This window comes from Argiope bruennichi, chromosome X1 (genome assembly GCF_947563725.1).
Source record: "Argiope bruennichi chromosome X1, qqArgBrue1.1, whole genome shotgun sequence".
In the NCBI taxonomy this organism is placed as follows: domain Eukaryota; kingdom Metazoa; phylum Arthropoda; class Arachnida; order Araneae; family Araneidae; genus Argiope; species Argiope bruennichi.
In genome coordinates, this window is record NC_079162.1 from 52,729,364 (window position 1) to 52,740,492 (window position 11,129).

An 11,129-nucleotide genomic window follows, 5' to 3' on the forward strand; every position below is an offset into this window, starting at 1 on the left:
GGAAGGGAATCTCTAGATTTGACCAAAGAAAACCTGTTTATAACCACTGAAATGGATGTTGGTCATTTTCATGCAAGTCAGGAAATGCCCACCTGAAAATTTGTTCATCGAAAATAAACAAATCATTTTTTACCTATATCATTGCCAATGCAGAAAATCAGAAAGAACTTTCTTTTTTAATTCAGATCTGTAATGCATGCCAAACACTATGTATGGTCATCGGAGAAAGAGTCAAGATACATTAAGATTTAATTGTACAAAATAAAAAAAAATTAAATTTCATTTGAAATAAAAAAAATTAAATTTCATTTAAGTTTTTCCATTTTTAAGCTACTTTATGAAAAAAGGACATTTTCAAAGCATAGCAGTTCATTCTGTAAACCACATTATAAATGTATTTTGCATACTTCAGATATTTACTAACAGAACCATTTTTGACACATCAACTAGAAAGATTCATTAGAAACAGACATTGTGGCACAAAAAAATAAATAAATAATGTAAAATATATTGAATGGATCTGTTCAACCTGCCATGTATCTTAATATTTAGCAAAAAAAAATTTTTTTAAATATTAAAGAATAATTAATATATAAAATATTTTATAATAAATATAAATTTCAAATATATCAAAATATTCCTAATTATTCTTTAATAAGTATTAAAGAATAATTATGAATACTTTGATATATTTGAAAAATGCTTCATTAAAAAAATTAAAATTATCTATTACTATAATTGTTTCTTGTTATATATTTAAATCCTAACTATTAGATTTCCTTTAAAAGTTTAAATATTTCTTTGATATTAAATGATAAAATTTTCATTATTTTGATATGATTAAAAACATTTTATATTACGAATTAAAAAAGTAAAAAACATTGCAGTAGTAAATATGTCGCACCTTTTTAAAAAATAATTAAAGTATTATGTCTAAATTTTAAGTGTTATATTAAGGATTGCTTTTGAGTACAAAAATAATGTTTTCATAGAATATAATAGGTTTCTATTTGTGTGAAACAAGGTAATTATTTCTACATAAGTTTTTATATCTGGAAGAGATAAAAACGGAGAGATATTTGAATAAAAATTCTAGTTACATAAATTCTTAATAAAATTTTAATCTCAAATACATGTAAAAAATTTAATTGTAAAAAATGCAGATTATTCCATAAACAAACAGAAACATTTTACTGCACACAAAAAAATATTCCAATAGTTTTATATATATATATATATTTTTAATTACAAAGCAAAACATTAAAAAAAAATGCATAAGATGAAAATCAGTTAACTCTAAAGCAAAATCATTTAGCTGTGCAAAGAAAAATATTGCCATAATATGAAACATATTATTAAGACATAAAATAATAGAAAATAGTATTAAAAGATATTATTGAATAAGATATTGTTTAATAGTTAACAAAAATAGAATTTGTTACATGTACTAACAAACACAAAAAATTGAAAATTTATTCTCAACCAAAATAAGTACTGATATTACAATCTAACATGTATTATTATATTTAGTGATACAGACACATGTCTTCTTGCAATAGAACAGCACCAATATTATTGAAATAGATAGAGAATATTTTTCTAGCATGTTTTGCACACTGAGAAGGTAATCCAATTCAAAATGTGATAGCAAATAGCAAATCAAAACCGGAAATTAAAATGAAAGACCCATGAAAATGCAGAAGCAAAGAAAAAAAAAAGGTGGATGGATAATCACTTTAGTAATAATAAAAAATTATCATTGCAAGCCTTTCATTTTATGGTTGACAGATTGAATACAAATACCTCTCTCTTTTGCACTCCAAGCCATACCATACAAAACGTTGCCTAACCATGCTCGCCTACCATAATATCCCCAGTGTGCTAGGCAATTCAAAAATTTTAAAAACAGAGAGTTTAGATAATTTAAGAAGTTACAGAAAATTTGAAAAAACAAACAATTCAGGTTTCTAAATCTTTAGTTACCCTTCTAGCACATTTTGTACTAACTTGAAACTTATCTACTAATATACAATCAAATGTTATTTCCCTTATTGTAAAATTCAAGCTCACTTTCAGAACAGTGAATTAGGCATTTGGTTTTAAATGTAACTGAATGCAAAATATGTGTACATACATGTTTTTATTTATTTGTCTAAAATAATACAGGATACAAAAAAATTATTTTTCACTAAATTATTATAACTATTAATTAGCAGGAAAAAAATGAAATATTTTAATCATCAAAAGCTATATAATTTTTAAATTTATGGACAATAATTGAATGCAGAAATGTTAAATAAAAAAAAATTCAATACAAATAAGAAGGTCAAAAAAATTTACTGGCAGAAATTTTAATATTGGTTTGAAGAATACATCAAAAAGGATGATAAATAGTTCACATTTCGTGATTTGAGACGGTATTTGTTCTTCGTTTTCTTATTTAGGCGCTCATAAAAATTTTACTCTCTATATAATGTACTCAAAAATTATATCAAAAAATATATTTTTTTAGGAATTTATTAACCTGTTTAGTCAACTTAGAAAGTGAAACGAAACAATATTTGTATTAAAATAATAATAGTTAATGGAAACTATAGTGTTACTATAATGAAAAATATGGAGAAAATTTTATACATTAAATGAAGCATTAAATATTGCAAGATAAAAAATCCTTAAAATTATTCTAAAATATATCCGCTTCGTAATATACTTTATCTTTTTAAAGTAACATCAGATGAATAAGAGGAAAGTAAACGGATATATATTACTTCAAATTATTATAATTTTAATGAACTCACAATGCGGAATCCATTGTATAATGAGGGAAATTATGTTTGCTTGCTTGTCATGTGTTTGCAAGAATATTTTAAAGGAAAATGTCTGTATGGAGAATATTCTATCGTAAAGTTAGTCGCCAAATGTTTCATATTTACGGTTTTCCGTATCCCTCAAAAATTGAAAACAAAAATTAGAGCGATTACGATTAAGATTATTTTTTTGTGTGTTTTTTGATATGCATTGCAACGAAATTTGTAGAAATACGAAAATATAATTGTGTTTTAGAGCGTTAATGGATAGTATGTACATTTTTATAAATAGATTGCAATTATATTAAATCAATAGAATTAACCGTTATTTTATTTCTTAATTTATCTAACTAAAATTCTAAGAAAGAATCTGGCCAAATGGAAAATTTTGCGATAACATCTTCAAATCCTTTCAAGTAACAGTGTTTCCCGGCGTAGTTGTTATAATCTATCGTCAGTTATCGTTAACGATAGAGATGACGAATATTTTCAGAGCGGTTATTACGTAACCAATATCAAAATTCATAAATACAAGTGATCAATACTTTTCAAAGAGCGGTGTGATTCAAATCCTTCATACGATCTTACTGATGATATTTCGATTACAAGTTTTCGATCACGATAGAAACTAACAATCGATACGATATCACTGAAATTTGCCGGAGCGGAGACGATACGATCTGTCTAATGGAAGCTCTCGAAAGAAATCTGTGATTGGATTGAAAAGTGAACAGACCGGTTATTGGAATTATCGTATCGTATCATTGAATTGCATATCACTGAAATTTATCGCAGCGGTGATTTCACCGGAAAGTGCGAGGCTTCACTGGAAAGTGCGAAGTCACCACTCCACTTTACGGGAGTGACCGATATTCGTATTTGATGATGCACTATTCGATACAGATCATTTTTTATTGCTCGTGACATGATTGACTTTGATTACATGTACAAACAAAGTAGTTTACAGCTGGCGCCATCTATTGGTAGAATATAGGACTAAAGTAAACATTTTAAAGAAATGACATATATTTTTAACTCATCTTTTCCAGAAAATGGTTCACTCTAATAAATAAATTAAATAAATAGTTTTGAGAAAAAAAATAAAATTTAAGAAGTAAGCTGAAAGAGATAAATTAATTCAATCACACGTTAATTAAATTAGTAAATTAAGTATTAATTACAATTAATAAATTTTATATTTAATATTAAGTAATAATTTTTAATTAATAATATGATTGAAATAACAGATATTTGGAACGCATATTTAAAAATAACAATAGCCATATTATTTGTTATTCAAAAAATCGTGGATTATGCATCTCTATTGATGATGCACTATTCCATACAGATCATTTTTTATTGCTCGTGACATGATTGACTTTGATTACATGTTCTCTGTTTACTTCTGGCGCCATCTACTGGTAGAATATAGGACTAAAGTAAACATTTTAAAGAAATGACATATATTTTTAACTCATCTTTTCCAGAAAATGGTCCACTCTAATAAATAAATTAAATAAATAGTTTTGAGAAAAAAAAAATTTAAGAAGTAAGCTGAAACAGATAAATTAATTCATTCACACGTTAATTAAATTAGTAAATTAAGTATTAATTACAATTAATAAATTTTATATTTAATATTAAGTAATAATTTTTAATTAATAATATGATTGAAATAACAGATATTTGGAACGCATATTTAAAAATAACAATAGCAATATTATTTGTTATTCAAAAAATCGTGGATTATGCATCTCTAGTTAACGAACACTTTTTGGATATCATGTAAACTAAGGAATGTTTTATTGATATGATAGAGACAGCCTAGTTTTATGGAGTTTATTGGCGCAAGAATCAATTATGATAAAACTGCGCCAAACATATGTTGAAAGTTAAAATTTCATTTTAAAAAGCTTGTTTAAAAATTATGTCATATGTCAGAACTAGCGGTGACGACCGGTTATTACGTAACCAATATCAAAAAGTCACAAATACCAGTGATCAATATTTTTTAAAAAGGGATGTGATTCAAATCCTTGATTAGAGATGCATAATCCACGATTTTTTGAATAACAAATAATTTTGCTATTGTTATTTTTAAATATTTGTTCCAAATATCTGTTATTTCTATCATATTATTAATTAAAAGTTATTAATTATTATTAAATATAAAATTTATTAATTGTAATTAATACTTGATTCACTAATTTAAGTAACATGTGATTGAATTAATTTATCTATTTCAGCTTACTTCTTAAATTTGATTTTTTACAAAGCTATTTATTTAATTTATTTATTGGAGTAAACCATTTTCTCAAAAATTTTAATTAAATATATATGTCATTTCTTTAAAATGTTTAATTTAGTTCTATATTCTACCAGTAGATGACGCAAGCAATAAACAATATATATGATATTATTAACTTTAATTTTTGCATAAAATTGTATGGTCTCCAGCGACCTTGCATTTTAGCTTCTTTTTTTTTTTTTTTTTTTAACTAAATTATATCTTGAGAACATTTTGAATTGAAATCTACAATAATCACAATCAAGATTAGTGAATCAAATATATTCGCTAGCGATTTTCAAAAGAGATTGTTAAAAAATTATCAATTTAGAATTTGGTGAACAATAAAATAAAATTATTCAAATTACAATTTTTTTTAACTTAAACTAAAGTTTTTAAAGATGAAAGAGGCCATAAACAAAATAAAACTGCAAATATCAAAAAGAGTGGTGTAGAAAAAATATATTCAAGGCTCCACATGTGTTTAGGAACGAGGCTCCCGGTAGGAAAACTACCCAGACCGGTGACGAAGTTGTCCGTGTCAATCATCCAGGAGGAGGCATGGCTATGCTTGAGGGTTCGTATAATAAGTAAAAGTGACGAAGTTGTCCTCTTTTCAGCGCATGCGTAAGGATTGAGGGTTTGTATATATCTTTATAAAAAGTAAAAAAAGATAACTTCTTAATTAGACAAGACTTATTTTAACAGAAAAAAAAATCTCAGAGAGCGAGATGAAGTCAACAGTAGTTAAGCCAAATGGATGATTGATATTATTGTGAATTTAATGAGGACTTTTTTCTTTTAAAAAAGAATAATTGGAAAGTCAGAATAAATTGAAATTTTACACGCCGGGGAGAAGATTTCGATGATTTAATTCGAGATAGGAATTTTTATACTCAGTTTATTTCAATTTAATTTATAATCAAGTGAATAATTCAAACAATAAAATAACTCATAGTCAATTAATTTTAACTATTTAATGAAACTAAAAATAAATTTCTTAAATATATAATTTCTTTTAAAAAATTAATGAATAACACATGCTAAAAAAGGCATAGATCGTCAAAGAGACAACTGAATGTCGACTTTTAATCAAAAATATCTAATATTTTTAACATCTACTTTGATAAAACTTTATCTATTAAATTATTTACAGACAAGAAACAAAGTTTTTAAAACTAGAAATTTCAGCAAACTCCATTAATTTAGAACAATATCTTTCGATGATAATAAATTAATATTTTTGATTATACTAATAATTATATGTATTATTTCAATACTTGTTTTGTAACTGACTCTTTAAAAAGAAACATCAAACATTTTCATTTATTAATTACTGATTGTTACAATATTTGTTTAAAATAGCGTAGAAAATGAAGGTAAGCATATGAAAGTGTAACCTGCAAGATATTTTAAAATTCTCCAAATAAATAAATACTTCAAGATGTTCTATTTTTCCAATGATTTATAAAAACCAAGTTTTTGCTTCAGAAATATAAAAAATGTATTTCGGAATTACCCCAAAATTAGGACATTTACATTTGTGACATTTTTGAGGAGGGTGGTTTTTATTTACTAAGGAAACATTACAATGCCTTTCAGATAATCGGGTAAAAAGTAATTTTAAAGTAAAAGTAAAAGTACGGAAAGTTTGCAAAATAATCTTAGTATTGGACTTAAAAATACTGGTAAACTAAATAGACAGGACCCTGTCTAATAAAAAACATTCTATTAAATTCAATCTTATTTTGAAATTAAATAAGCCAGCTGGAGTGATCTTCCCAAAACTTCATCGTTATGCTATAATAAGGCAGTTATCCCTATCCCTATTCCCACATAAAATTGCGGATCTTGGATGAAAGCTTGTATCTTTATTATAACATTCGCAAAGAACGGTTATGAAATATAAACCTTTGGCGTAAATTTAGTGTTTTTACTGAATCTATCGAGTGATTTTGTTTAAAGGATTACTCCATAGCATGCTGTTAATAGAAACCGAAAATTAAATTTGTTTTAGACAAATTTTTCCCCCAATAAATTGAAAACATGATTTTATACAAAACTACAATTGTTGTCACAAATAGAGTTTACATGCTTGTGAAAATTTTATTTCTAATATACGGAACAACAGACGGTCAATCCCTTGACAGATTTGGTTCCAAATGAGATAGATACCTAGACATAAAATGTTAAATCTATGTACCAAATTTTATCCACCTAGCTCTATTCCTTTTATCATGTTAATTTATATTAGCGCAGCTGTACAGATAGACTATATCTGAATGGATTTCGATCAAAATTTGGTAGAAGACCAATTTGGTGTAAATACCATGAACCAAATTTCATTTGTCGAGCTCAAAGCGTTATTGAGTTATCGCGTTCCAGGACAAACAAACAAAAATTGAATCTTTATACCATTTTTTTTTCTTTTGTACTCATTGAGATTTAAAACGAAGAGATTCGTCAAAATCTCAAGTCAATTTTTTTAAAGATTATAATAATTACTCTTTATTTCGTTAATGAAAAAAAAAATTTTTTTTTAATTAAAAAATAAATAAAAATTTTATTGTTGTTGTTTTAATGTCGGCTATTTGTTTATTGCTAGTTTTAAAACCTGATTTCGTATGATTTTGTTTATGTTTGTGATGTACAAAGAATTATATTTTAGGTCAGCGATTCTCAACCTGTGGGGCGCGTCCCCCTAGGGGGGCGCGAGCACACAAGAGGGGGGGGGCGAGATATCCAAAAGAAAATATTATTTTAAAAAAATTGATTAACTGACTGAAAGGAAAGCACACATACACATAGAAAACAAAATACATTTCGACTAAACTTACTTAATAAAAACATACTAAACTAAAAACTAATTTAATAATTATTAGTCACTTCCTTGGAGCTATCTTGCAGAGCAAAGTTTTTCGAAGGAAGGCTTAATATTATAAATAGCTACTCTCAGTTCTGTTTTATATTTTGTCCTCAAAGGAGCCACAGCAGAAAATCCAGTTTCACAAAGGTATTATGTTGAATGATAATAGAATGTGAAATGCCCTTGTTTTCAGTGCAGAAAAATCATCCTTACTCCTGTCCAAAATTCAAATAGTGATTTATTACTAAATTGTCTTTTAGTTTCGCCACTTGTCGTGAAGTCTATGAATTTTTCTTCCTCATCAATTGAGAGTCCTTCGGGAGTCTTATGAAATGGATCCCTAACCCACTCGTAACTTGCTATCAGTTTGTCGTCAGCATGAAAATATTTTTTAAAATTCTTTGCCAGCATGGCTAAATGATTTCCAATGGTTACAAAAACAACTTTTACATGTTCTTCTTTAGCCTTGTAGGTTTCAGTACAATCATCCACATTTGCAAACATTGTTAGGTTTTTTGCTTTAAATTTCTGCTCCACAATTCCAATTTTCTACAAAAAACATTAACTTTATCATTCGTATCCAACATATGTGTATTTGCACCTTGGAGTTGATGATTCAAGTTATTTAATTTCTCGAATATGTCGACCAGCACCTCAATTTCATCACAAATAAACCATCGCGAAAATTCTCGGCCTCTGGTGTATTTTCTTCTTCTAGGAAAATGGCGATTTCTTCTCTTAATTCATAAACACGTTGCAAAAATTTCCCATGTGATGACCATCTTGCCTCGCAATAAAATAATAACGCTGAATTATTGAACCCATGTCTTTACAAAGTGCGGAAAAGATTCTCAATTTCAGGGGACACATTTTTATATATAATTTATTACGGTTACAACCGTAGTTAACACAATATTCAGACCACGACTCATTTCTTTCGAAGCCAAAGCTTCTCTGTGGATCATGCAATGAGTGCACTGAGGTAATTTTTGTTTTATAAGTGCTTGCATACCTTGGAATCTTCCGGACATTGAACGAGCACCATCGTTGCGTATTTCGACGCAATTTTTCCATTCTATGTTTGCCTCGTTCATAAAATCATTTAAAATAGCAAATAATGCGAGCTCTGCTGTTTTGAGTTCTATTGGTTTGCAGAAAAGTAGTTCTTCTACTACTGACATATTATCACAAATTCGATCATAGGCAATTAAATGAGCATCTTTATTACTATCTGTTACTTCGTCAAGCTGTATTGAAAACAATTTGTCACGCAACTTCGAGAAAAGCTTACACTGTACATCTTCAGCTATATCGCCAATTCGACGAGCAACAGTATCATTTGAAAGAGGTAGGGACTGCAATTGTTTTTAAAAATTGTCTCCAAACATAGTTTCTACAATCTCAATTGCTGCTGGTAAAATAAGCTCTTCACCAATGGTGTGAGGTTTTTTACATTTGACTATTTTATATGAACTTTGTAAGATGCAATTAAAGCTTTTTTATTCACAGACAAAGTTTCTTTAAAAAATGATTTTTGCTTTTTATATGATTTTAATTTTAATTCGAAGAATTCTTTGAGTTTGTTGACGTACTCACTATGAAGCGTTTCCAAATGTCGTTTAAGTTTATTAGGTTTCATGCTGTCTGAGGCCAACATTTTTGAGCAAATGATACACAGGAGCCTTTCTTCTTTATTTACTTTCTTGGATATTTTCTTGATTTTATTTTCCTCATCTGTGTACTTGCTGATACTTGATTATCTCTAATGCTTGCTTACTTCCGCTTAAAATTTATCCATGAGTCTGTATAAATCTGCTGCCGGGAATATTTAATATGGTGAATTGCAATTAACACGAAAACATAAACACTTTCATGATAGATTCAATAGCGATAAAAGGATCTACTCGAATGAGACTGGCTGGATTTGAAACTTTCGTTATCGAACATTTTCCTTCTTCCTATGAGAAAATATTTACTCCGCGTATGCTCGAGACGGTATCGGTCGTGTGGATTCCCTTCCACAAACATTGTTTATTTTTTCTCTTTTGTTTAATCATGCTTCTGTTTTATTTCTTTTATTATTCGAAAAAATGTATTCCCAGTTTCTAAATTTAGCTCACCCCGTCTAGGTTAACTTTCATTAACGAATTTTTCTACTTTTATGCTCTTTTAACGTTATCTCTCTGTTTGGCTTTCATTTCAAATATAATATTTATATTTTCCCCGCTTTCATTCGCTTCATCTGTTCACCGCCCACTTGTCCAAAATGCAAGATGTGGTTTCTCTCCAACGTTGGCACGCTTTTACTCTGGTTTTGGCAGTTAGTTAAAAATAATTTAAAAACAGAATCCAAAATACTCAATTTACATTATTGTTGTATACATTTTATTGTAAGCGGGGGGCGCGATGAAAATTATGATTGAAAACTGGGCAGCGAATACTAAAAGGTTGAGAATCGCTGTTTCAGATGCTTTATATAAAACCTTATTTCCTAACTCTTTACGCTTTTTTACTTATTGTGTTCACCTGTACTCAAGTAGCCCTACAAACTTCCTAAGAATGGATTTCGTTCAAAATTTTAATGAAATCTTCAAATTTAGTATAAAATCCATGCACCAAATTCCGTACATATAGCTCAAATCGTTTTTCAGTTATCACGTTCTAAAAACATGTTTTCAAATTCGGGAAGATCTAAAACGTAGACAGTAATAAAAATCATAACTTTCAATTTACTTAAATTTTATTTTATTTATTTATGTATTTTTTCGAGAATTATAATTGTATGTACTATTTATATGTACAAAATTTGGTGCATGGTTTTTATACTAAATTTGTAGATTTCTATCAAATTTTGAACGAAATCCATGCTCACGAAGTCTGTACGGCTATTTGAGTACAGGTGAACACGATAAGTACAAAACGTAGAGAGATAGATTATAAGATTTTATGGAAAGCACCCAAAATATAGTTCCATATCATATTTTAAATAATATCTAAATGCGATAACGTAAATCAAAATAAATGAAATTTGGTAGGTAATTTTGTTACTAAAATTGCAATCCTGTTTTTCTGTTATATTTGGCCTTCGAGGTCCAATCGGTAGAAGAAAACGTTCCTAATATACATACGCAGTTTGCATAGCTATATTTAGAAGCACAATGCTCTCATT

The 11,129-nt window shown here is 27.8% G+C and overlaps 1 protein-coding gene across 1 annotated transcript in view; it reads right to left on the bottom strand.

Annotated features, from left to right (window-relative positions):
- Window positions 1-2,949, bottom strand: part of LOC129959052 (bridge-like lipid transfer protein family member 1) — a 133,609-nt gene extending 130,660 nt beyond the window's left edge. Inside the window, exon 1 of the mRNA XM_056071845.1 lies at window positions 2,799-2,949. Coding sequence (XP_055927820.1) covers window positions 2,799-2,812 — 14 coding nt within the window. The 5' untranslated portion in view covers window positions 2,813-2,949. The remainder of the gene's footprint in view (window positions 1-2,798) is intronic.
- Between the last annotated feature and the right edge of the window lie 8,180 nt (window positions 2,950-11,129).